Source organism: Nothoprocta perdicaria, unplaced genomic scaffold, assembly GCF_003342845.1.
Source record: "Nothoprocta perdicaria isolate Ctin4 unplaced genomic scaffold, notPer1 scaffold_3, whole genome shotgun sequence".
NCBI classification, from domain to species: Eukaryota; Metazoa; Chordata; class Aves; order Tinamiformes; family Tinamidae; genus Nothoprocta; species Nothoprocta perdicaria.
In genome coordinates this window covers 6,067,247-6,094,800 of record NW_020455532.1, presented here as the reverse complement: position 1 = coordinate 6,094,800, position 27,554 = coordinate 6,067,247, and the positions used below count along the sequence as shown (strand labels likewise).

Here is a 27,554-nt window from a genome sequence, read left to right as displayed (position 1 = left end):
ATCTCGTGAGACCCTCTGTCATCTGTGGTGACTCTTAGGAAGTGTTTCCTTGGGCAGATCTTCCTGCAGAACAAAACTAAGTGTTCAGGGATGGCAGTGGTTGTACCACGGTGCATTGTGAGCCCAATACATAATGATTCTGAAATAAATTTGGGGTTGAAAGAAACATAATGAAAGTTGTTCATTGATACCACARTATATAACAAGTTCACCTCAGTTTGCCAAATTATTTGTCTAAAAAGCAAATTCCGGGCAGCCTTTGACAAAGGTCAGGCACTTGCAGTCTGTCCCAATACTTTTAAACAAAGTGGGTTGATTGCTATTCTAACCTCACTGAATATATTGCTGAGAAATTTCCTTCCAGCATGGAAACGCTGTAAATATTTCCCGATTCAAAATAGAGGCCACTGCTCCAAGTCAAACTGAATATTCATTCAACCCCTAGTGATTTACTGTTGGTTGTTAATTTGTTAATTGTCATTTAACCAAAATCTCAGTCACTTGCACTGCCCTCCTCGGCTCCCTCCATTGTCTGACGCTGGCGCTGGCGGCGCCCGGAGCGCAGCGTGCAGGTTTGGAGCCCGCTCGGCTCCCGTCTGCCAGGACGGTGGTTTCCAGGCTTGGGACTCCACTTCCAGTTGCAACTGGAATCCTGTCAGCCCGCTCGTCGGCAAGGTTTTCCCCACGCTGAGGTTATGGCGCGCTGCTCCAGGCCTAGTTAACACTAATTGCAAGCAAAGAACGGGGGCCGTGACTTTCCATGGTTTGTTAGGGAAGCTTCAGATTATCCTAAGAAGGTAATGCCTGGTTAACATCCAGTGCAGGGTCTTCTTGTACTTTATAATGTGTTAATTTCATGCGATAAACTCTTGTGCATTTGATAACAGGAAAACTAAGGTAAGAACATACAGCATTTTATTCATCTTGTTATTTATAGAAATCATAAATTTTGTTTTAAAATAGCRTTTTTAAAGAAAGTATTAATTTGTGCAACCGGTAAGCAATGGTGACTGGAGCTAGTATTTCATAATATAAATTAGCTACGATCAAAGTTTAAGATGCATAGGAGAAGTTAAATAAAAGAGAAGGGACTCCTTGAAATAACCTATAGCCACATCTGTTGAAGATCAGGATCATCTCTAGCTTCTGTGAGGAGAAAGGCCCTCAGAAAGCATCCTATCCATGCTGAATTTCAGCAAAGCTTGCAATCGAAGGTGATTAGGACAGCATGGTCTTGTTGAGGTGAACAGGGAGCACCTGGCCGATTCAGTGGGAGCAGCTGCAGGGGGTGCTTGGAGGAGRAGCAGAGCAGAGCAGGGCTTGCAGAGCTGCAGTCCAGGCCATGTTCATCGCCCTGTGCTCTCACCCCCCAGCTTGCCCGTGCAGTCGCTGCCGCCGCTCGAGTGGCCGCTCTCCAGCCAGTCGGGCTCCTACGAGCTGCGCATCGAGGTGCAGCCRAAGCCCCATCACCGCGCGCACTACGAGACCGAGGGAAGTCGCGGGGCGGTCAAGGCGCCCACTGGAGGCCATCCCGTCGTCCAGGTAAGGCACGGGGGAATGCTGTGAAGCTGGGGATGGGTTTGATTCTTGCAAATCTCCCTTGGGGAAGGACGCTGAGGAGGGAGAATAAGAGCACCTGGATATGTTGGTGAAAGGGCCTAGATATCTCTAGCTGAATGGTGGTGAATTTCTGCAAGTTTGGCTTGGAGGAGCTTATGGGAGTTGAGAAAGGCAGCCAGAATGTTTGCCATCTTTTCTGTGCTAGATGTTGAACCCTGTGAGCGACCCCTGTCATAAGCTGTCCAGCTGTGCCGAGCTCCAGCTGCATCTATTTTGTCCTGGAAACACCCCTCTGTGTCGCTTAGGAGTTTTCGTGAGGCTCAAAATGTGTGAGCATCAAGCTCTGCATTCCAGCTTGGCTCTTGCACAGCATCCTGTCCAAACTGAGATTTAAAATAAAGAGCAGGTTGTGTTAGAGGTTTCTCTCGTGGATAGTAGCAGAACTGCTGTTTTTAAGCCTGTTTAAGTTTAGATCAGAGCATTTGACCTGTGTAGMGTTTGGTACTTGGTGCCTTGCTCCTAGTTGGCAGGTAACTTGCTGATGGTGGGTCCTCCCTTGCACGTGGTTCTGCTCATCATCTGTGGCAACGTGGCCTTCTTCCCTTCTGATGTCTGGGTATATGACAGCAATAGGAAATCTCTGCAGAAGCTGTAGTTGTGGCTCGATAAGGACAGAGAAGGGCAACTCAATTATGCAGCAGTGGGGAGGATTTCAAAGAACATTTTGGTGGCCTCTTTGACACTCTAAATGCAGAGAGGGACCTGTTTACTGGCTCTGTAACCCCAGGGAGAAGGGATGAGTGAGTTCTGGAAGGAGGTAACTCAGGAATGGGCTTGAGGCCGCTACAGAAGCAACTGCAAGGGGTGAAGAGGCTGCAAACTGGCAGCGATGGATGTAACCAAAGTTGGCCACCTTCACCACGGCAAGTTTAATGTAAAATAATGATTGTGTAGCTGAGCTGTGTTCATTTGGGGCCACAGCACTCTTTTCACTCATTTCCTCCTGTTTTCAGCTAGTACTATTCAGGAAGTAAAGCCACACTTCTGGCCGGGGTTGCAAGGTGCTATTGTGATATTGTCCATAATAAACTACAGCGACTGTCCACATCAACCACAGCTTTGGTTTGCTAATTCCCTTTTATTAAGTGAAATTAGGGCACATCCTACGTGTGCTGCTGTCACAATCATGACTTGCTATGGCAAGGCTCAGCCAGGAAAACATGTCAGCCTGTGCTTAATTTTAAGCATGTGATCAATACCACTTATTTCACTGGTTGATCGGTGCTTAATGTCAACCATGTTAAACCATGGTTGTTAAACAACCATGTTCCCCTGTAGGCTCAGCTCCTTTTAAAATCAAGTCATAAACAGCTAAATCAATGAGTTTGTTTACTTTGGAAGGGCTGAACTTGTGCATATGGACTGGGCATTGGAGTAAAGACCACAGGATAATAATCAATAGTGATCGCATTTGCTATATGATACATATCATATTTGATATATAATATATGCAATCTTGATAGTTTATGAATCTGACAAACAAGTAAGCCACCACGGTGTGTTGCAGCCACGTGGATGCTACGTGGTTAGTCAGTATTTACTGATTTCTCGTGCTTACAAACTTGTATCATTTACCTTCCCAAGATATTCTTACCAACAGGATGTTTATTGCAATAAAAGAGTTTCTTGTGACATGGGAAAATAAAAATGCTTTATTTCCTTSCTGTAATCAATATTCATCAGAGAGGGATTTATATTTTCAGTTGGAGTCAGGAACTGGTATTCCTAGTTTTATCATAATCTGCAGACAGACTTAAGGATCCTGAACTGTAAATTCAAAGATCCACGTTAAAGGCTCCCAAGCAGATGTGCCTCCGCACAGCTGTGCCTCCATATGGGGAAAATATGGACAGTTTCTTTATGGAGGTTTATAATAAACATGGAAGTATTCATTGGAGTTGTGTTGCCTTTAACGTAGCAAAGTTCATATGGGTATAGTGAAGCGARATAGTTGCACCTGTGTGGTTTATGACATATGAAACTTGTGAAGGCTAGTAAAATCTAAAATCTCAAGTTTGCATGTCATAAAAATTATTTGGCTCTAAGTTTTCTTTTTTAACTCTTTTAGTGAATTTCAACTTCGGTGTTTTTGTCAATTTCAAATTTTTATCTGTAGAAAAACAGACAAAATGGACCAGGCAAACACTTGTTTCCAAATAGTAGATGATGTGTTGAGGAAAGGGTGCAGGAGCTAAAGGCTGGTTGCAATAAAATGAAAAGAGTTTCAATCAGAWCCATTGCTTCCCAGTCCTCTAGGAGGGAAGGGTGCTGCTTAGCTGGGGATGACAGGGCCGTAGGTCTCCTGCAGGCTACGAACCTTCACCAGAGGCTCCTGGCATCCTGGAAATGATGGGGATTGGAAACCACTATCCTTTGAGTTTTCTGGAGTGCTAGAACTCCCTTGAATTCAGTACTTTCTCTTAATGCTTGCACTTAAATGCTGAGAAGCCAAACTCACGTGGAGGGGGGGAATCCCATCAAAGCGGAGTGATTTATACTACAGCTCTTTCATGAAAGAATGCCTCTTTCATGTTCTTAAGTTTTACAACCATTTTTGATAGAATACAAATTCACTGTTTTGATTAACTTCTCTAAAATATTACCTGGTTCTTAATTTTTCTAATAGCATCTCTTTAAATGAACCCTTCGTGTGACTCATTAGCAAGCTGAACTTTCTGCAGGAGAAAATGTTAGATAGCTTTCTGCAGTGCAATGTTGACCTGCAGTATTTATTTTTTGAAAACTGTGTTTTGCATGCAAGTTTCTTCTTTTGGGTGCTCTCATATCCTCTAGGCCTTATCTTGTGGTTTATCTTTCTGATGCTGCTTCCGCTTCTTCACGTGTCTAGCCCCGGGAGCTTGCGCACAGGACCCTGCAGCAGCTCTGCACCCAGAGTGTGATTAACCCAAAACCTCTGGGTAGATGGTCTGTACAGAAGAGGGCATTTACTACTTTCTTTTCCTGGGCAGGAGGAAGAAAGATGCCCATGAATTGTTCACACCATTCACCTAGAGTTGAACAGAGAAACGTGGGCTCCTAATTTACGTGTTCTGAATCGCTCTTGAGAGGAAACTGCCGCTCGCGATTAACCATGGAGAAGCTGGGCTGCTATTTTAGGGACGTAGGTTGAATGCCAATATTTAGACAGTATGAGTATCCCCTTGATGTTAAGTCACCGAAAACAGCAAGGAAATCCGGTGTAGCAAGGACAAAGCTGAAGTTTACTTACACCTATCGCCTTCCAGGTCCGCCCAATGACTGAGACCATAGAGAAGGGGGAGGCATGATTTTTTTCTCGCCTTTCCAGCTCTTTATCCACAGCTGCCCCAGTCAAAGCTCTGAAAGAGTCAGTCCCCTGCAAAGTGCAGAGCCTGTTCCTGCATCAAGAGTTTATGGATAAAACTGGGATAGAGATGGGAATTCAAAACCAAAGCTAGATCTATCCAAGCTCTCCCAACAACAGACTCCCTTTTCACAAGGGTAAAAATCTCTCTTCTGCATGCTTTTAGGCAAACATCTGCTAGGAAGGACATGGCTATATTTGAATTCTGCTTGGGACAGAGGGGAGGAGCTAGGGGATCCTTTGAGATGTCTTCCAGCACTATTTTCAATAATCTTTCTAAGAACTCCCACCACTCGGACGATATTGGCGTTTTGGGGTTGTTGGCGTTGCACRCTCCCCCACAGCCCTGCTCCCTTTGCCATGTGGTAGGGTTTGAGTCATGCTGGATGTTGGCGTGGGTGTCTTTCTCATACTGCCCACAGGAAAGTGTCGCAATAAGGCTACTTCTCTCTGTTACCTCCCCAAAGGGAGGACAGGGAAAGACAGAGGATCCCGAACAAAGATTTTAATTTCTTCAGCCAAGTTTCTTCTATCTTTGAACTGTTGAGGACAGTGCTGAGAAGGAAAGGCCTTCTCCATAGCAAGGCAGGGTTTGGAGGAGCTCCAGTCATGGTCAAGCAGAGTCTGTGGTTGCCTAAAAGCCATATAAATACGATTTTGAAGACTCTCTTTAAATGTAGCGGTTCTGGGTTTGTGCTCTGCATGAAGCCATTTTTTTTTCCAAAGCACTCAAACATGTGGAAATGTTTCACGCTATTGTGTGACATTTCAGGGAGTTGGTGAGCAGAACCCTTGTCCTTCCTAGAAGCAAGTGGGAGTGAAAGGAAATGCTTTTAAACAGGGTAGGCTGCTGCTTCATGCAAATGACTGGCCACATACTCTGGATAATTGGATCAGTACTTGCTTCATTAGAAACGTGTTGTAGTTACACATGTGTTTAATTGACACTGACCCATTTAATGCGATAGTTTTCCCACATTTTGAAATCCTTGGGGCTCCTTGAAGAGGAAGGTGCTCAGTAAATGYTGAATCTAGCACAAAGTCATACAGTATAGCTGGGAGCTGTGACACAGGGCATCCAGTTCAGTTGTGCATCTGCCTTGAACTACGAAGAGGCAGAGGTATATTATGTTGTTAAAATTTTCTTTATGAGAATTCAGCCAAGACTTGGGTTAAGAGAGTACATACAGGATGCCTTATTTTTACTACTTCTTACTGTTCATCTGTTTTTTCCTCATCCATGTGTTTTGGATTTACTTTGCACACTCCACAAGGAAGCTGTTTTTCTGCACAACAGTTCAGCTCAGCAATTTGTAGTAATTTTCTCAAAGGAACATGCCCAACTCTGGCATGTTGCTTTTTATTGTCGTCTCAGCAGATCTCTCCCCTGATCTACTGCTTGATAATGTATCTTTATAAAAGGCTCAGATACCTTGGCATGAAAAGCAGCACAAAGGCAAGCAGTGACTTACTCATGTCTCTCACTTTTTCTCACAGTGTGTTAACTCTGCTTTGCATTGGAGACTTTATTTTTATTCTATTTATTCCCCATTATCAGGTAGCCTATCAGTTCAGTGCAATTGGAGGTGGTTTCTAAAGCAGCTGACCAGATGAGCACCCAATTCCCGGGAGGCAGATCCCTCCTGGGAGGGATCTCAGTGGGCTTGGACAGTTGCACTTCCAAGGGGAGGACGAGCGGATGGTGGCACTGCTGTCACTTGCCTTTCTACATGGCTTCCTCAGCAGGTGGGAGCTCCATGTGGGTCCGCTCAGCCCAGCAGTCCTGGGAAGGGGAACACCATGGAGGAAACTGGTTGGGGACAGGAGGGACCTTTTCCCTTTGAGCTGGAGCGCCGGGGCTTGTCTTTCCCTCCATGTCCCCTCACAGCAAGAGGATGTAAAATGGCAGGTGGACCCTGCCTGCCCCAGTGTCCTAAAACCACCCGGGAGCGTTACTTAGCAAAAGCCCTGGTGACACAGGCTACGGTGGGTAAATGAAGYGGCAGGAGCTGTTGTTGGGTTCCCTATGGGAGAGGGTTTGGAGTGGTGGCTCCAGCGGGGCTCTTCCGAGGCCACGGACCTACACGTGCCGGASTCTTCCTCACTGTAGTTCATTCATGAAAGAAAACCCTCTGGAAAGGGGCTCCTCCTGTTCAGCAGCGTTGACCTGACTTACCCTCAGGTTTTAAACTCCAAAATTGTGATGACTTTTTTTTGTGTGTGATGAAAGGATCCTGCCTTTGCACCATGGTGGTGGTTGTGTGTGTCGTGAAAGCTCAGCACTGCTCGCTTCTGGAGGCGTTTGCTGTGGTTACRTAGGCTTATTGCATGGATAGAGGTGCAGGTTTGAAAACAGAGCTTGGTTTTAGGCACATCTGGGAAAATCTGTTCAAAAATATCCTGTCAAATTTAAGGATAGATCAGGGTGTCGCCCTCATGCTACAACTTGTGGGGATAGCAGGTTCCTACCGTGAGGCTTGTCTCTCTGAAGGCTCCCAGGGGCCGTTGAGGAAAGAAAATTACTAGATAAATTAGAAGTAGTGCAGAAAAACACAAATAAGCCTGAACTTGACTTGTGTTAAGATGTGAGACTGGATGGAACAATAGGGAATATCAAATATGATCTCTAATCARCTAAGGTCAGGAAGAGTTGGCTTGTCAAGACATAAATGCTCTCTAATACTCGTGTGAGCCTAGCAAGAGATAATTACCTGAAAACAAACTAGTCCYAAGAAACACTTTCCGTAATGACTAGATTTTCCTCCAGAAATCCCTGGAGGATGCCCTCGGTGTCACAGCTGTCGTGTGTTCCATCCCAGGGGCAGGTGAGGCAATATCGCCATGGTTTGCAGTTGGGTGCAGAGTTTGGGTGCTGCTTTATGCTAGAGGTGACTGGAAGACGGTTGCTAAATCAGAGTCAAAAAAATAGTCTGGTCTAAAAGGCATTTGCTTTGATGGAAAGTAGCTTTAGCAGAGCAGAAGGAACAGAAAGTATAGCAAAAAGATGGAGGATAAATATGTGYCTATGCGGTGCAGAATGCCCAAGTTCAAATTTCTTGATTAGGCAACTCCAAGGCTTGGGCTGCTCTTAGGAGTGCTTGAACTGGGGGACTGTACTCGAGGCTTGTCTGCRTGGGGAAGCCAGCGTGCGGGAGCAGATGCCCCTTAGCTGCACACATGGACAGTCCCAGCCCTGCCGTGATGCCTGCAGAGCTTGTCCCCTTCCCACTAAGAGCATGGGAAGTTCACGCACAGTGGACAGTGTCCTGTAAACTCGCTTTGGAGCTCTCTAGTCACCTGCTTTGCTGTACAGCTAAGCCTCTAGTTCCTCCCTGTCTCTCAAGACCGACGTCTATTTAATTGCAACTCTGCCTCGCTCCAGGCAAGGACCTGCACCTGGGTCTCSTGTGTCCTGGGGGAGCATTTTGCTCAGCAGGCTGATAGCTCTTCAGGGCAAAAGGGACTGGACTCCTCCTGCCTGGCTCTTGGTGAAGATTTTCTAGGGTCTCTACTTCATCCTGAAGCAACTGTTGAAACGTTGACACTGCCAACAGGCCTGAGTTATTTGCTCTCTGAGTATGACTCCTGTTGCAGATTTCAGCAGGAGAATGAAACTGGGGAGGAGAGAGGCTCCTGGGGCTTTTTTTTTTTTTTTTTTTTTTTTTTTTTCCCCTCTCTTTTCTTTTTTCTTTCTTCCTTACTCCAAAAATGAATTTTGGCCATGATTCTTTCCAAAATCTGACATTTTGTCAAATAGCTTGTGGCTAAGCAAAAGGTTGACCCGGTGTGGCTGGATGCAGGCTCCCTTGTGCAGGCAGACGCGGCTCGGAGCCTAGCTGCAGAGTGGAGACTTCATTCAAGGCTCGGGTCATTCAAGTCAGGGCTGAACCGAGTCACTCCATGATGTTCTTGCTGCCACTTCTGCCCAGTCTCCGGCTTCTCGAGCTGTGTGCCCTGTCTTGGTGGCACGGCGGTGTCGGTGCTGTCCAGCAGCAAGTTGCACCCGGCCAGTAAGGGAGCAACCTGGCGTGGGGTGGCAGAGCTGTGGGATGAGGTCCTGACGGCTCTATTCTGTTGACATCTTGCACCCTCTGTTCTACTTGCGGCACAGACTATTTTGTCTTGTCAAGAGACATGTAAAACTTATCTTGAGCGCGTGGTCAGGTCGGGGACAAAATCCTGCTTCAGTCCTCCATTGCCTTCTGCTGAGAGTTGCCTCCCTTGGCCCAGACCTCTGTTTTGGCCCAGTTTGTAAAGAGAAAGCCCAGTTAGATGCTGGGAGTCTGGTTGTCATTTACTGTAAGGAGCAGTAGAGCCCACTGAGACTCAGTCTTTGGAGTTGCAACAAAATTGTCGCCAAAATAAGAAACATGCAAAACTGAGTATAATAAAAGCTCATCACTTAGCAGAATCAGATGTTCAAAGGATTATCTCCTGAGGCCTTTCTAGACTGCCGCAGTAAGGAGCAAAAACACTGAGGCAGAGATTTTCTTCTGGTTTGTGTTCCCTTGCTATGTCCCAAGAACATTAAATTGAACAAAAACATGTGACAAGTTTCAGCTTTATTGCTCAATGGCAGTCCCTAACTAAAGCAGGCGGGTGCGCCGCTCCACGATGYGGTGTCTGGATGAGGTCTTTGTGCTAATTACTGACAGCTAGTGATAGGCCAGCCTGCCCGGGACGAGGCAGCGAGCGTTTCCCTCTTGGTCAACATGTCGTTGAGATCTGAGAAAATCTTTGGAATTGTTGCAGTTGGACTGCATTAGTGACGGGAATTAATGATCTGACCCAAAAGAGAGTTCTTTCAAAAAAGCCCTGACCGTGTGTAGCAAAAGCCCTGTGGTGAGCGGGCCGGGGGGCTCAGGCAACATTTTCATCCCCTGTGCTCCTTGTTGTCCCGAAACCTTGCCAGCATGGAAAAGGGCCTGGGGGCCAMTGTGGAGCCGGAGCAGAGGAGTCATTCCTGGTGTCAAATGGTCGGTGCTCCCGGTTCCGTTCTGCAGCCTCTCCCCATTCCCTGGGAGAAGGGGGACATGGGTGTCCCCGGCACTGGACGAGCTGCCCGCCGGAGCCGGGCGCCGCTCCCGGCAGAGCCGCCGCGCGCCCTTATCTCCGCGTGCGCAGCAGGAAAAGGGAAGCGGCGGGAGGAAGCGATTTCTCACGCAGCTTTGTATTCGCTTCTAATTAAGCGCTGCCGCCGGGCTCTGTTTCCCCGCTTTTTGCCGCCGGCTGATCCCTGTCTCTCTGAATTAGCGCGGCCGCATTTCCCGGCTGATCACACGCAGGCAGCCCCTAGCAGGGAGGCTGAGGCGCTGGCAGCCGGGGGCAGCAGCTCGCAGGCGGCCGTTAACGGGCCCGGCCTCGTCTTACAGGGAGCTGAAGCGGGAGAGCTGATTAGTTTCAAGCAAATAAAATCACCCAGACTGGCGAATTCATTCCCCAGTTTTATGCTTTCCTCCTGGCAGTAGCTGGTGTTGTCTAGACAGGAAGATCAGCAATCAGCTCTAAAGATGCAGCTTTATACCTCCCAGGGGACAAAGTCCTAAACGCCTGACAAGCAAAGCTCTGCTGGGGTGAATGGGAAACAAATTATTCCCTTCTCTCAGAGGCAGCCAACCTCCGTATCGCAGAGGGTGAAGTTTTCTCCGTGGCTCTTCAAAGGTGTCCGTAGGATTTGCGAGTGCTCCAGCTTTAGTCTTGCAAAGCTCCTCACCATTAGCACACAAGCYGGGTCTCTCGCTTTGCTCTGTGCAATGCCCAAGCTAGAAACCCAAAGGAAAATTTAGCTCTGAAATACGGCATTTAAAGATGCAAATGCAGCAGTTTGCAACACGAGTAGGAAGCAAGGTGAAGCAGATGGGGCGCACTGGTGACGCACTACCCACTGGGAATCCTCCTACCTCATGCTAATAATAATAATCTATGTAAAATACATAGTGTTTACACTTGAGTAATTTGTCCAAGGTCCAAAGGTCTGTGTTTCAAAGCTCTCTCTGATTCCTTTTCTGCATACATAACGTTGCATCTGTAGGTGACTACCTGCAAAATCTGCTTAAAAAAAAGCCTCTCTCTGCCTTCTTTGCTAGTTTACCATTCAGTTGTTTAATAGCATAAGTTAGCAATGTTGCAAGCGTCACTTTTGCACAAGGATTTGCTCTTTACACRGTGCAGTAAAGATGATCCTGTGTTTTTAAATCCCCGCAGCCAGAGGCCATGCAGACTGTGCAGATGCAGCAGTTTGGTTCATCTGAATTCCAGGACAGGGACTGAATTTCAAATTCCCTCTTTAAGTACTCCATGTGTTTGGAGCTGAGGTCTCCATTTGTAAAAAAACAGAGATTTAAAACAGTTCAGGAAAAAAACTGTTGCCTTTCACATGCCCTAAGCATGGTCTCAATTGCCGTAGAGTCACAGTAGCTGCATGATGGGATGGCTAATAGGCAGCACTAGTGGCATTTGCTCTTTTTTTAATACGTGGAGAATTTTATACATATGCTATTCTGTGCAATAACATGTGCCTTTAACCCCTTCTCCCAAATGTAACTGGTACTGGTCAGGGTAGTACAGAATGAATGAATTTTGTTTTTGCAGAGGTGAACCAATGATTTTAATCTTGCCACAAATTTCCATTTTGTTTAGAAACCCAATCGCAGCAGCAGACCAAACAAGAAAAGCCTCCTTGTTTTCTGAATGATGTTATTTGTTTATCTGCCAAAATGCTTTGCATTTCCTCAGGTCACAGACCAGCCCATGTCTGGCTATGTTAATATTGCAAGAGTAATGCAAAAGCAAAGTTTTAAGAAAAATCTTTTGACTGAAAGAAATGGGATCTTAAAATCCCAAAATAGCGTATGGAAAGGTACACATCATGTCTGGCTTCTCTTTCCCTGTATGGCAAATGTGACTCAAAGGAGTTGGTTTTTTTCCAGCATGATTTGTATACAATTTGGGGGRGTCTTATTGTGAATAGCTCACCTTATAATGCACACAAATACTTCCTTCCAGGGCTCTCGATTCATAAATCTTTCTTGATTCTCACWGTCTTGAAACTGAAATCTAAAGGCTTTCCCCCCCCCTTTTCCATCACTAAAAGAAAGGTGAAAAAAAACAGAGAACACCCTAGTCCTGGGTTGCTCCTCTGGTCTCATCGCTGATGAAGCTCCCATGTAGTCCAAATAAACGGCGTAGATTAAGTGACCTGACCAAAGCTGTGCAGTAGATCCGTGGCAGAGCTGGGKTAGGATGCTGTTTACACTGGTCTGGAGCAGTTCTGCAGGCTCCCACCTTCATTTTGCGCTCCCAAGTTGGCCTTGTGTGTCCTTATAATGTGAAAGTTTCACAGAAATGCTTATGGTGAATCATCATCTATATTAGTCCTTTAAATGCAAAATGTAAACATTTTATTAAAGATATGGACAGACTCTCTAAGCCTCTCTGCCTAACCCTCACATATATATCTTTCTTCTTATTCTATTTGCATTTATAACACTATTTTGGTTTTCTAGTGATGTCATCCCATGATGCCCTAAATTAACAATTAATTTTCTTGCTTGTGCTGATCAAACACAAGATTTAAAATCAGGTCCTTTGAAGCACCAGATGCTCCTGTACTGCGTGTTTTATACCCCCTAGTCCAGCAGGTGGTACGAACATCGCTGTATGAGCGGGCAGCCAATTCCTTTCTCCTTTAAATATGCATGTGTTTATACAGACCCACGCCCACAGACATAGATATTATTAGAAGACCATGAATAGTTTTACCTTGGGAGCTCATTCTATACACGAGCAAAACCACTACTGCAAATTACTTTTAAAGGTGGCCAGGACTAAAAGCTGAGCGCGGAGCTGGCTCTGGTACAGCCGCTACTGACTATGTGCTCACTGGGGGCAGATTTGCTTTCATAATTTATTATCTGATTTTCTCATTCCCGTCTCCCACCTATAATTGGRGGATTTTTGCCTTGCCAGGGCAGAGGGAGTGCTGTTTTGCTGTGGTAAGTGTTCTGGTGTGAAGGATCCTCTCCTCACCTTAGCTGCACCCATGCACATTTATTTGTCCGGCATGAGGATAAACACGCTCTGTGTTGAAGGGTGCTCCTCTCTCCTCCCTTTCCCCTTTAAAGGAAATATGGCCTTTGTCAGGCACTGGCTTTTCCCTGAAGGTCAGGAAATCTTGGATGTTGGAAGTACCACGCTTGGGATGAACGTCAGCATGGCTCTCCAAGGAAGCGGGCTTAGCATGCTGCCGAGCAAGGGGTGATCCCTACATTCATGCTGTTCCTGACAGACCTATCTGTCATCCTTCCTCTTCTGGCTTTCAGCCTCCCTCCTTACATTTCTTGATTTCCTTATGGCTACCACTGTATTTATCACAGTCTTGGCAAAGCTCCTTTCCTTGTGTCATCCCTTGTGCTTGGTGTCCAGCTCTGCTCCTCCTCCGTCTYGCTCTTAGAGCCAACTTGCATGTCTGCTCAGAGCTTCTTACCCTACTTTGAGTATTAATAATCTCCTGAAGAGCTCRTGGAGCCCTAAGGATCCACAATACAAGTGGCCTGGATTGGACTGTTCTTTCATACACATCCCTTATTAAATCTTCGGTGGAGCGATCCACGTGGTGCAKGCTGCAGCTCGGGCCCTTGGGTTGCAGGGTCCCTGGGGCACTGAGCCGGGCTTTGCRCGTCTTGCAAACACACGGGCTGCTCTGCATGCACCGGGCTGGAGGAGGCTGCCCGCATTGCAGGGATGCTGCATGTGGGTCCCTTCCGGGGGGAATTAGCCCTTCTATGCTAAGATACCTCCTGCTGACTGGTGAAAAGAAAAGAGGAAAAAAAGGTTTGACCATGACTSCTATTAGCCTAATCGTTCTTTTCTCTGATCTCCCCGTACTATTTGCTTTGTATGGCTTCATCAAGCTTTGTTTGCGGACAGAGTAATTGAAAACAAATTTAGCATGTCTCAGACCATAAGTTCCCTTTCAGCTAGATCACTGGCTATGCGGTAGATAAATGTCTGTTTCTAATTTTTGGTTATGTGAGAAATTTAGAATGGTTTGATTTGTAATTTTGAATGTTAATAAAGAAAAAGATATTTCCTCATCTCCTGGCCTTTGCAGGGATTCTGGCTTTGTGTGCTTCTCCAGCAGCAACTACTCTTTATAAAATAGACTCTTTTGTGCTTTTATTTCCTTGAACTGTAGTGGCCCCAGCCATGAGGACTCTTGGTGCCGGGTACTGTACAACTCCAGAAGGAAACCATCCCTCTACCTGTGTAGGCTGTAGTGCAAAGTGGTGCAATGCAAGCCCAACGGCTGCAGGTCGGCTGCAGGCAGGAAGGATGAGGCTCAGGGAGCAGTGAATCAGCCCCGGTGCACAAGTGGCTTCGAGAGAACAAGAACATATCCGTTCTTTTCAAGACTATTGAAGTGTGTTGAAGAAGGGGTGGGTGGAGATGTAAGCGAAGATCCTCCCTTGGGGATGAGGCAGAATGGCAGGAAACTCTGTGCTGTGAGTGTTTAAGAACCTGATGTTGGTATTTGGTGATGGATTTGGGAAGCTGGAGAATAAATGTGGATAACTGAGTAGAAAATGAGAGATGGGAGGGTGAAGAGAAGAGCTTGAGGACGAGGACAGCTGGATGTCTGCGATGAGGAGACAGAGGCACTGCAGGGATGTCAAGCAAGGGGTGTCTTGAGCAGAGCGAGGGCTTGGGATCCTTCCAACGGGGTTTGGAGGGGGTGTGAGCAGCCAAGACCGCACGTGCTGAGGTCAGGGAAAAGGATATTGCAGGAATTATTAATTTCTGAAACGTTTATACATAGCTTAGCATTTCAGTTCTCAGAAAACATGGGCACATTTTTCTAGAGACTTTTAGCTTGGGAGGAAAAAAAAGGTGTTTTTTTTAACTTCAGTTGCAGTAGAAATCAGAAGCTGAGCTGGGACAAAACCCTTTTAGTGAGTGTTAGCTGGAATGTGAGCTAGATACGTGTTTGCAAGCTGGACAGCACATAGGGCCTGGCCAAAAGCCAGCTGAAGTCAATGGGCCTTTTCCATTAGCTTTGTTAAGCTCCTGTGCAGGTCTGTGCAGATCCGTAACATCAAAGCGTATGGGTGTATGTTGCATACGTGGCAGTGGTGCCAGCAGAAGGACACTTCATTCACTGCTTACTGCGTTTCCTACCAGCCAGAACAGGGAGCATTGCCCCAGGTGCCAGGAGTCACCTCCTGTTCTCGACTTCATCCACCCAACTGGGAAAAGTCACAGCAAATTACACAAACATGCTCAAAAATATCAATCCATTTTGGAGACCAACAATGAATTTCTAGTGATGGAGAACTCAAATCTGGAATTCTTTTCTTCTTGGTGTATTTAATATTATAGCACTTAATAACATGTTTTCATTAGCTACCTTCCATGTGTACCATGTACTCCAGCAAATGCTCTTAAAGAGGAAATCTGTCTCAGAGAGTAGAAATGAGGCTGGTTTTAGTATTAAGCATGTCTTCATATATGTCTACTTATCCATATGCACRTTTTTTTAGAACTTTTTGATAGTTTGATATGGGGATGTTGCAAGGCCTGTGTGTGATACCTTATTTTTGATCTCTTGTCAGCTTCACGGCTACATGGAGAACAAACCCTTGGGTCTTCAGATCTTCATTGGGACAGCGGACGAACGGATACTTAAGCCCCATGCGTTCTACCAAGTCCATCGCATTACGGGAAAAACTGTCACCACCACCAGCTATGAAAAAATCATTGGCAACACCAAAGTTTTAGAGATCCCACTGGAACCCAAAAACAACATGAAAGCAACGTAAGCAATTTTAAAATTATTATTAGCAAAGTTGAGGAGGATTAAATTGGCATGCAAAGTTCCTCCCACAGAGAGGACTTACTTAAACGAATAAAGATGTTTGCTGTGCTCTGGAGGAACTCTCCAACACATTGGGATGATAGATAAATTTAAGGCTTTTTTTTTTTCTTAAATATGAGCAGAGAAGCGGGATTAAAGCTGGATTAAAGAGTTACCACTCATCAGCTGACCCCGTAAGTGGTTTTATTTCCTATTTATTGTAATTACAGCAGTGACTGTATTGTAATCATTTGTRTTTTCTGCTGCAGTGATACAGTGAGAAAGAGCAAGGCTCTTGCAAGGACCAGTAGGCAGTGGAGGTGTGCATTTTATTTTAGGGCATTTAATAGAGCACATCTGAACTCGACCAAGTTGCTCTGGCCATGAAATCATAGCATCTCCCACTGTAATATATCAACCGAAAGCAAGTACAGGCACATATTTTCTGTATTATTTCTTTAAGTTTTATGGAGGCAGAGGGATGAAGTGGGCACCAGTCTGAATCTTCAGGCTTGAATATATTCCAGGCAGCTTCAGAGTGATTGCTCTGTTGAGGGAAGAACTATATCTCTGTCCTTCAGAGGATACATAAAAAATTGGCAGAGCTATGTTTTTAAACCCTCTGCTTCATCACAAAATCCAGATTTTCATATATATTTTTTTTCAGAATAAGTACCTCATTTATCCCTTTCATTCGAGCATCTCAATCCCCCTGTGACCAAGGAAATAAATAATAGTGCACATCTCAAGCTTGAGCAGCCAAGCACTAAAGCCAGACACTAGTAAGTGTCTGTTCCTAATGAGTAACCTAGAATAATAAACCCYAGCACATGCACAGTGGCAGGCACAGTGTGGCTGTAGAAAACGGTGGGGTTTATGCCTCCTAAGAAGTTATTTTGCTTCTTAATGATGAAGCAAAAATAGTGTATATATCAAAACACTTGGTAGTATCCATCCAGCAACAGTTATTGTTGCACCATTGCTGGAGTGTTGCTTAGACCCTAGTTCTTGCCCTGCTGCGGGCTGGGACACGTCTGGGACGTGCCGAGACATCTGGCCAGGACCATTTGCAGGAGAGGTCTGGCAGCAGCCTCGCTTCCCTGGGGCATCCTTTGCTGAGCCCGAGAGCCTGTTTTGTTTTTCTTGCTCTGTGATGTATTCAAATGGCAATATCAGTATCCTAAAGGGAAYGAGACTTTGGAGCTCCTCATAAGCCAACTTAGTCCTCAGGAAAATCACTCCTAGGGAAATGCAGTCCTCTTGACTGGCATCCATGCAGTAGTTGATTTGGAGGCCTGTTAAACTGTGCCTGCTCTAAGTGGCATCTGTGCTTGGCAGCATTGACTGTGCAGGGATTTTGAAGCTGAGGAACGCGGACATCGAGCTGCGCAAGGGAGAGACGGACATCGGCCGGAAGAACACGCGCGTCCGCCTCGTCTTCCGCGTGCACATCCCCGAGTCCAGCGGCAGAATCATTTCCCTGCAAGCGGCATCCAACCCCATCGAGTGCTGTAAGTATTCCCTGAGATTTGCTTGTATCCTGGCTATTGCAATAATGATGCTCCAACCTGGCACGGAGGGAATAAAAACCATGTCCACGTAGGGRTCAAATAAGCAAAATGCAAGATTCTCTGATGTTGTGTTGCTGGATGGCTTGGTATGATCCAGGAGAACTTCATTGAGCATCTTTTTCTGGCACATGAATCGCCACTTAAGACTACAGGATGGCCCAGAGGTTCAAGTGAAGGTGGAACAGAGTCCTGGTCGTGCAGCAGAGTCTGACTGCCTGGTGTGTGCTGTGGACAGAAGGAAGCTTTCGTAGGATGTGGATTCCTTCAAGCACGCTTGGACCTTGGGAGGACAGCAAGGCATTTCAGAGCTCGTGAACATGTTGTTTGTTAGTTTGTTCCTGATGGATCCTTGTGGCTAGGAGGTCTTCTGTAAGAGTGGTGGCTGTGTGTATACGGGTGTGCACTCTGCGTGGGTGCAGTGTTCTGTCTGCCTTCTAGACAGAGATTTTTTTAGGAGCTGTGTAAGAAGGTGTTATCCACAAGCCTGCAGGTGTTAGGATGCTTGAAATTCAAGCCTGGACCAGTTCCCATCATTGTGGCCAATCCTTCCTTTCTAAGGAGTGACCACCATCCTCTGATCTGAACTGTGCCAGCAGCACAGATGAAATGAAGAGGCTTGTTAGGAGGCTCATCCAGGTGGTTTTTCTAGATAACAGCTCAGAGGGGTGTGCAGCTCAGGAGGCTGCAGCTGAAGCAGGGAGAGCCCCAGTTATTCTGGCATTCCCCTGGGGGACAGAAGCAGCTTGCAGTTTTGATTCCTGGGGCGAATCCTGCAAGCGCGTAAACTGAGAAACCTGCACCTCCCACTCACTCTAACGTACTGGATCCTGAGAAAGAGAGGCTTCCTGCTAGGTGCCCCAAAGTCACAGTCATTTCTTGAAGGGCTCCACCCACTTTTCTGGTTTATGTGCATCCTGTGATGCTTTTTGTTGGTAAATGGTGCCTTTTCAGTGGTTTGGGGATTTCACAAATACAAAATGAACAGTTTCCCTCTCCCTGAATGACTCATCCCCTTTAGCAGAGCCTATCTTGCCATGTATCATGCAAGGAAAGTCACTGAAGAGCTTCCCGTGTGCAAGTTTTATTTATTGAGAGGTAGGCTCTGCTTAACTAGCAACTAGTTACAGTAACAGAGGAGCCAGTTATAGATGGGAAATCAAGAGAAAATAACTACTATGAATTACTGGTGTTGGCTTTGAAAAGAACAGTAGAAATGGATAAACAGGGCAGGACTAGAGAGAGGATGATGGACAGGTATGATCCCATGCTAACTTGTGTGAAAAGATACCAACTAYCCAAGTGTTTCACCAGCTGGATGAAAACTGGCACCAAGAGGGAGAAAAGAGAATAGGGGGAGTAGCCACCTCCTTTCTCCATAGGAAACAGCTATGGTCCTTTATGGAACCAGATGGTTGTAACAATAGGAGCCTCCACCCCGAACAGGCACCTGTCCCASCTCAAACAAAGGCCCATCAGCTAAAGGAAACGTTTGATAAACTGCAACTTCTGTGGATAGAAAAGAAATTGCAGCAAAGGATCACCAGTTGACCCCACGGTTTCTTTTCCTAGTGAAAACTGCTTCCTCCTGCCCAAAACTGGGAGTTATTTGGGTGGCATAATTCCAGGGTAGCTCTTGCATTCACTCTACTGAACAGCGAAATAAGCCCAGGGCAAAGGGTGATGGTCTGTTGGTTACGTGGTTATGCAGCGAGCCCCGCTGCTCATAGCCCGGTTATTTGAACTCTCCTGCAAGGAAGAGCAATTAGTTCTTTCTGAAAGACTTTGCCAGGCATTTCTAAGGACCTTCCAAAATGACACATTATATTAGTGCCCGTCGTCAAAGAGAAAGCAGAAGCCTGGTCACTGCTGAGTCCAAATGAGGAGACTTCATTTTCCAAATTGCACATACACTTTTAATTTGTCTGAGCAATGATTGCTGTTTGCAACAGTTTCTTTAAGATGCCTGAGCGCTTATTCTAAGGATTTGTTCACTTTGATGGGTCTTGACAGGCCTAAAAAGCCACAAGTAGAGGTACTGATTTAAGTAGCTTACGTATAAGATTATTGGAATTAAATAGAAAATATTAAAATGTTGGTTGCATAGCAGACAATAAAGTTCCTAAGAGGGGGGGAAAAATGCATTTATTCACTAAGAAGAAATGAAAGTTTTATCTTTTGGAAAGCGGATATACCAGTAATCTTGCAGGGATGTTTTTTAAGGCTATCTCTTATGGAACTCATAGAAGTAGAGTATGTAATAATCCAAAGAAAAAGCCTATTCCATTTGCAATGTGCATTACATATTAGCCGTGCCTATACATTTTAGTACCAGTTTTTCATCCCAGCCCCGTTCTGGGAAGCTGCTTAATAACATAGGTTGATTCAGCAGCATTAGATATACAGGTTGGATCACACTATAGATGGTGAGTCTAAGTGTCTGCAGGACAGTCTGCATATTTCAACTTATCCGAGTTGAAAGGAGCTCTAAAGTCCCCTGGCTAGCGCTGATGTTGAAGGAGGAGACAGGCTGGGGCTCTGCAACGTCATCTGCTTGGCCCCCCACATCCTTGTACCACCACGGTGCTCATTTTTTCTTTGTTTGCTTTTCCTTCTGTGATTATTTTCTTTTTAACACAGCCATTTGGGACTCCTTGCCCCCAAGGACCTCATCCATAAGCTCCCTCCTGCCAGGTAGCTGTTAATAGCGCCCGTGGGCAGAGTCAGTAGCAGGTTTACGATAACCTGCCGCTTACCCCAGCGTGCGGCCCCGCCGGGAGCCCCGTTGTTCCCAACACRCTCTCCCCAGCAGGAGCCGGTGCCGGGCAGGAGCTCCCACCRGTGTCAGCAGCTCGTTAGCTGCAGTGAAGCAAGAACTGTGAAGCCTCTGCTGCTCGCGGGGYGCTCCACCTGCACCTCATCTGTGTCACATGCAGCCCTTGACAGCTTTCAGGAGGGGATTTCACAGGTTTGGAGAATCATCCGCAGCGGGTTCCTCCCCAGGCAGCTGTGGGGGAGGACCGAGGAGGTGGTGTGTTGTTAAAYGATGGGTTCTGCCTCAGAACGGCTCTTGTGTCCAGATGTGCCTGCATGTTCAGCAGCTCTTCCCTCCTCTTGCCAGCTGATTCATTCCGAGGCTGTTGGGGAGACCAAGGCATTTGCGAGTGCTCTGATAACTGCAGCAGCCTGTCTTTTAGGTAGGGTAAAGAAACACTGCTGGAAAGGTGAGGAGGACCCTTCCCTGGGTGTTACAACAAGGCTGTGCAACAGCAGTGGCTGCTACGCTGGGTATCACTGGGACCCGCAACGGGTCCCTGCAGCAGCACCTTGCTTAGCCCAGCACCCCCCTGCACACGTGAAGTGTTACTGAGCTAACTTGTCCCTTTAGCTCAACCTCTTTAATAACAGTCCAGTTGGGGCATAACCCTGGAGAGTTTCGGAATTTACTGATATGCCCGTTATTTGGGGACCGTTCAAACAATTTCTGTAATATTAGCTCTGTTTATTTGCTTTGATTTACCTTTCATGATGAGCAGGAGCTCATTTSTTGGCGAATGACTGATGGCTGAGGTCCTGTTTCACAGAATATTTAAGGTTGGAAGGGACCTCTACAGATCATMTAGTCCAACCTTCCTGCTCAAGCAGGCACACCTACAGCACGTGGCACAGGGTGGCATCCAGGCGGGTTTTGAAGACCACCAGAGTAGGAGACTCCACAACCTCCCTGGGCAGCCTGTTCCACTGCTCTGTCACCCTGTTTCTGCTCCTTCACTGAAACCTCCATAAGGCAGAGAAGGGGGAGCACTGCAAGGGTTTCAGTTTAATGGATCTTGGTTAATCCTCTCCAAAGCGTTTCACAGTTCTTGTGTTATATAGTACGTGTTTGCTGCTACTAAACTATGCTCGTGAATCCCTTAAAATGTAAACGATTGCTCTTGGCACAAGAAAGAGAAGGATTCCAAAATCTTGTTCTTATAATAGATATTCCAAAGTGGTAAAAACAAAAACAAACAAACCAAAACTTATTACTTAAGAACAGAGTGTCCATCTGAGGAATTTAAATGGTTTCTATTATTGACGGTAGTTTGTTCCACTAAATTGGGTCAAATATCTTATTTCCTTTTAATCAATTTCCCTGGAAGTTTCCTTTATTTTTCTCTCCTTCTAGTAGATTTTCCCATAAAACTAGACATTCTGAGCCTGTGATATGTGACACATTAATAACTGCAGAGGAAAGAGCTAGTCATTTGAAGGAATGTTGTCTTGGCAAAGCACTGCGTGCTTTTYCTTGGCTGTGAGTTGGCTGGGCGAATACAAAGGCAGGCAAGAAAAGTCCTTGCTTGAGATTAAAAAGCAGAAATACGTGGTACCTTTGCACATGGGAGATGTCCACTTGAAATTTTAAGTGAGAGGGTGGTTATTACAAGAGTGCCTGTTAAATTAGAAAAAATCCCCCTCCCTGCCTCCATTTCAACTGCAAGGCCATCATCCGGTTTGTCACAAAAACAGATGCTTTTTCTAAAGTAAAAATTTTCCCTCTTCTAAAACACAGCATTTAAAGGTTAATTTTGACATTTGCTACTTTTAATGCACAACCAGAAGATTTTAGTCTGGAAACTCTGAGTCAGAAGGCAGGCAAGCGCCCGCCCGCCCTTGCTGCAGAACGGCCAGCCTTGGTATGAGCATAAGCTCCTGTTTACTTCTYGTCTTCACACTGCTGCTGTTGGGAGAAGCGAGCAACCCAGCTGATTGCACAGGCCATGGATTTCTGGGCGTAAGTTAGGCTCAGCAGATCTCTTTCGTGAGGGATTAAAGGGAAATGCTGCGCGTACCCRCAGCGATGATCGGCAGAGAAGTGAACCGAGGCCATGGTTTTCCTGTCATTAATCACCCGCTGCTTTGGYGAGCTGGCTGCAGTTCATAGAAAGTGTCATATTTATCTGACACTGCTGCCACCAGTGCTTGTCACCGTGCCTTCCCGAGGACATCATACAATAAATTATGTGCAGAGAAAGGAGGTGGAGAGAAACCCTCTCTTTGCGCTTGCCTTTTGAATTGCTCTGCACAAATTGTTGGTTAAGTCTGGCTGACAATGAATTGAAAAATGTTGTCATTTCATAACAAGTTCTTTTTGTAGTTCTTGGGTGTATTCAGATCTGTTTCAAGGTTTCCCATCTAATCACAAAGGCTGGAAATTTGTTTTATATATTCCATCCTCACATAAGCCTACTGTTCCCCCATACTCTTCTAAGAAAAACTTAGATCTGATACGCCAGTTAAGAGATTATGGCCTGATGTGGTGCAATACCGGGTCTTAGAGATGTTTCCTGGCCTTGGGCTCCCTCCATCTCATGGCTTGCAACCTCCAGCCTCTCTCTGCCTCCCTTTACTCCCTTCTACCAACCTGCATCCCACCTGCAAAGCTCAGAGCTCTTCTGCATGTGATGGATGGGATCAAAGTCTCTGGGGACGTTAATGCTTTGGAAGAGTGCACGGGAGCTCTGTTCCTATCAACCCTGCCTCAGGCAATAAATAAACACCCGTCACAGCAGGAAGGAGATATTTACTTTGGCTCATTAAGGTTTGCACTGAGGTGGAAGAATTAATCTGACAACAAATTATGCTGTTGTTAAGACTCTCCTGTTGCTTCTAGGCTTTTAGCATCAGACGGCCAGCTCTGCCTGCCCTTCTCAAGCTTAGCAGGGCTCAGTGGTTTGAGCCCAGGACCTAGGGAGCAAGTCAGTGATGGTGAGTCCCGGCTCAAAAGGTGATTGATTTGGCTTGTGATAGCAATTAGAGGTAATAACRTCTTTGTCACCACTGAATTGGAGGCGTTCCTCAGTCTTGCTTCATCTGACCACCCAGGACTGCTCAAGTGTGTTCAGCTACAGGGACTCTGGGTGCAATTTTGCAAGTGTTAGAACAACTGCATAGGGCAGATGCTGCTCCAGCTGCTCCTCCTTGGTGCCTGTTTCCCTGGAGGGATGCGGGGAGGCAGAACGAGGCACCGGGAGCTGCTCCGCAGCGTTTCCGCGGGGTAGGGYGCAGGCAGAGCCCGCTCTGCAGGGAGTTCTCAATCCCGTTGCTCCCGAAAGGTGGCTCGTGTTAGCGCTTCTGCCTTGTCTGCATGACCCAAACCAGCCCTCCTGCTTGCTGCACGTGCAGAGAGAGCAATTGCTTACATGGTTCCTCTCCGGGGGCTGCTAAGAGACGTTTAACATCAGTTAAGACTCCTCATAAAACGAGTCAGCGTTYGGGCAAGACAAGGCAGTGCTTGGGAGCCCTCCAAGGCAAGCAAAGGAAACACGATGCTGACAGGGGCTCGATGGGCTCATCCAAGGAGCCATGTTGTGGGAGCAGCGCTGAAGGGGAGAGAAAGGGGCTCCAGGGATACCCAGGCAGCGCTCCAGGGAAYGCAGCCGAGGGGGCTCGGAAGCCCAGCTGAGGCTGGGACCTCCTAGCAGCTATGGGTACCGCTCCCCTGGGCCAGATCCAGAGCCACCACAGCCCCACCTGACAGGCACCCATCTCATAGCCCYGCTTTGGCTTCCCACACATCACAGCCTCTCCGGTGGGAAAGGACCCCCTGCAACTGCTCCTGAGGGCTGTGGGCAGGTCGGGAAACCGGCAGCGCCTTCTCCCTGCCTTGGTGTGCTCCRAGTTTGTGCATCCCTCTGGGCACTGTTTGGCCTGATGGGCTAAAGGTTTAGCCTGGCTTAACCTGCTGCGGTAGGAGAGGGGAGCGATAGCTCCCCGACGTGAGGGCTGGGGGCTGCCGGGAGCCGCTTGTGGCTCCCTTTCTCAGCAGCTCCCGTTCTCCATCGTGTCGCACACTGTGTTTCTTGGCACCAGGCACCCCCGACATCTTGATTTGCAGACAGTCAAATAAAACAGAAAAATAATGTCCCCTGTTAATAGGTTGACACGCTGCTTGAGGCCAAGTGCGAGTATTTCTATAGCATTTGCTCTGCTGTCTTATGTCAGTAACTGTTGCTATTGAAAGTAAACACCCCAACTGGTTAAATCAACAGCGTTTTGTTTATTCAAAGCTCATAAACTCCGGTAGCTCTAGGTCACTTTATGAACTGCCAACCCCTGGGGGAAGAGAAGGAATAGTGTGAAATTATTGCATGCAGTCCACCCATCGTGAGCCTTAGAAGAAGAGGATTTATTGGCAATTAATATTTCTTGCAGAGGAAAATAATCGCATTGAGGCAGCTCCTCGCCAAATCTTGAGCCTCYTTACCGGTAGAAATGGGGAATGGATGAGAAGACCTTCTTACAGACCTCAACAGAAATGCTGCCTTGGAAAATGAAAAGCTTTCTTTACGTTATTGTTTTGGAAAGGGGTCTGCAAACCATCTAGGGAGAGGAGGAATGTGCAGGCAAAGCTGGTCAGAGGAAACCTCATGCTCAGGAGGCCCCAGCATCCTCCAACTCTCCCGTCACTCTGGTACCTCCAGGAAAGCAAACTGAAGCACCTCCAACTGCTATTTTTATTCTTCATATCTTATATTTTTAGCTGTATAGCTGTAGGTGCAGTTCCAGCTGAGCGCCAGAGCCGGGTGCTGGGGGGCTCATCCCTGCTGCTTTGGCCACTGTGTCTGGTAAAGAGAGGCCCAAAGTACTCAGGCTTTGGGGCATGCAGCCTTTGCTGWGCAGTACCTGTGCAGAAAGCACATTGCATGGCTAAAACGTGCTGCCTACCCATGCTGCTGCGTGATTGAAACACAGCTGGGTTGTGCAAACCTGCCCGCAGGACCTGGTCCCGGTGAGGGCGAAAGCACCGGTGGAGGGACCGGCTCTGCTGGCTTCCTAAGGTGGCTTTTTAGCGAGCTGGAAGGCACTAGCTGCAGGCCAGGGCAGCACYGAGGGCAGTCACAGATCAGTGTGGACAGAGCAGCCTCCCAGGAGGGTCTCCCGAGGGTTTTTGGCGTTTCCCAAGAGCTGGGYGCGTGCTGGCAGCCGGCGACCTTCCCAGCTCCCTGGTAGGTCGTGCCGTACACAAACACTGCGCTCTATGGAAGTTGGACAGAGACTTGGTCTTCAGCAGTGATTTCCAGCTTGCCCAGATCCAACTGTAATTAGGATGAGTCAGACGGTTATTTCCAGGCTAAAATTTGGCCTTCATCATCCTGAAAAAGCCTTGAGAACCATTGATCCTTAGGAGGTCAGGTATAAAGCTCCATCCCAGCAYGCTGAAGTCTGTGGGGCAGGGAGGTGAATCTGGAATTTTGACAAGTAGAGTCAGTGTGGAAGTGAAATCTGTGGACTGAGTAGGAATAAATACAGTCCAGGGCAAAGTTTAAATATGTTTTCTCCTGACTATTGCAGATATGTTTTTAATGATTGCTGTTTACTCTTAAGCCTTTGAGCTTACAAATCTGTCTTTGTGGCAAATCCATTTATGAACTCATCAAAAATTTAAGTATTTAGGGAGAGGGATTCATCATGCAGCCATGTGAAATAAATTAGCAGCTTCTGTGACAATAATCTGAATATATATTGTTAATTGGCAGTATCTTAGCCCAGCTGTTTTCATACAGTCGATGGGAACAATGAGTCATGAGGTTGCTTTCAATAATTAAAAAAAAAAAACACTCTCAAATGGCATAAGAGAGTGATAAATGTTGAATTATTTATATATATTTTTAACAAGAGTAAAAGYTCTGGATATGACTGGCAGGAGGGACTCAGCTGAGCTTCTCTTTACTGGAAAAATTGTTCTCTTCCATGGAAGCCTGTCCGAAACGTGAATGCTTGTGGTTTTCCCACCAAAGACTCTAGCCCTGGTGTTTTTTCCTATGAGGATCAGAACATGCACAGAGCTCTTTGGGGCCAAGAGCTGCTGTATTTTAGGCTTTGTGAAGGGTGCACAGCAGTAGAAGGGTGCCTGGACATCCTTGCAGAAAGCACAGCTTTGCTCCGGTCTGTGTGGAGACCCAGAACCGAACATATAGGCTAACATTTCCTTATTTTTGGCTTAGCAGTGAAGGGTGTTCAGTGAAGGGAAGACACAAGTGCTGAAGGTCTCTTGGGAACAAGCTCTTTGTCCGAGAAAGTTAAAATCCAGCCAAGACAGCTGTTAAATAGATGAACGGCATCCTCTGGAGGCCTTTGCAGTTGGGGTGGATGAATCTGGAGGAGTTTGAGTGCAGGTCATGAACTCGCAGCTCACCAGACCCAAATTGCTGCCCACCTGGTCTGGTCACAGGGAAGCTCATGATGTTTTCCAGCTGTCTGTGTGCTAGGGAAGCATTCTTGCATCTTCGTGTTCTTCGGCTCCTGCTGCTTGCTAGCAAGCTGTTGAAGCAGGATTGCAGTGATGGTGACCACAACTCTCTGAGCTTTTCTGATCATGCAGATCCCTTTCACCCCACTGAAAAGGCTAAGTAGGTGGAGAGATAGACTTAACCTTTTATTTTCTAGCTGCAGAAAAGTCGGCCACCCAGTCTGTGGCCAAGAGCAGCAGAGACCTTAGAAATCCTTCATTGCATATCTGCACATATGGGGCCTACGCCACCTGGGTCGTAACCAGAAACGAATCCATCTTCCTTCCAGTCCTCCATGCATTTTTCCTTGACTTTTGTGACCAAACTTAGTCTGTAACGCAAGGCCCTGTTCTTCGGATATTGAAGCGGAGGCAAAAAGCCCAAGCAGCAGCACACACRCATGGAGAGCACCGTGTTGTTGGCGCATGGACCGTTCCAAGTCCAACATAGAATGCCTGTTGTGTAAGAAGTGGTGGGGTTTTGTAGAAGGGTTTATTTTTATTTTTTTTTTTCTGAAGCAATTCAGCATTATGCAGTGGAATCCTCTCTGCAGGTGGAATTTTTGGGCTCCAGGGCTGTAGTGTGCCTGCACTTGAAAATTTGGCCATTTATTTGGAAACAGAGATGGGCAAGTTCCAGCTCATTCATCCAAGCTGTCCTTTCTCAAGGACAAGGAGTAAGGCCAGCACAGCTGAAACACTGCAGCCAGCTCCTGAATGTTTCCAAATAAAATGCCTTGAGTAAGTTTATTTTTCCCTCTCAAACCTAAATTTAGCACCCTGGAGAAGCTGCTTTGGCAGTCAGTGGATGGTAACGATGACAAGATCRATCTGTGGATAGTTCTGGGAAGATTTGGAAAGTCCTGGTAAAACATAGTTGATTTCATTCATGTTTGCATT

The 27,554-nt window shown here is 46.6% G+C and overlaps 1 protein-coding gene across 2 annotated transcripts in view; it reads left to right on the top strand.

The window, feature by feature from the left end:
• NFATC2 (nuclear factor of activated T cells 2) overlaps positions 1-27,554 on the top strand; it is an 82,549-nt gene that overhangs the window by 14,147 nt on the left and 40,848 nt on the right. For both annotated transcript variants that reach the window (XM_026042072.1, XM_026042073.1), the window contains exons 3-5: positions 1,374-1,542; positions 15,574-15,776; positions 17,154-17,326. In XM_026042072.1, coding sequence (XP_025897857.1) covers positions 1,374-1,542; positions 15,574-15,776; positions 17,154-17,326 — 545 coding nt within the window. The remainder of the gene's footprint in view (positions 1-1,373; positions 1,543-15,573; positions 15,777-17,153; positions 17,327-27,554) is intronic.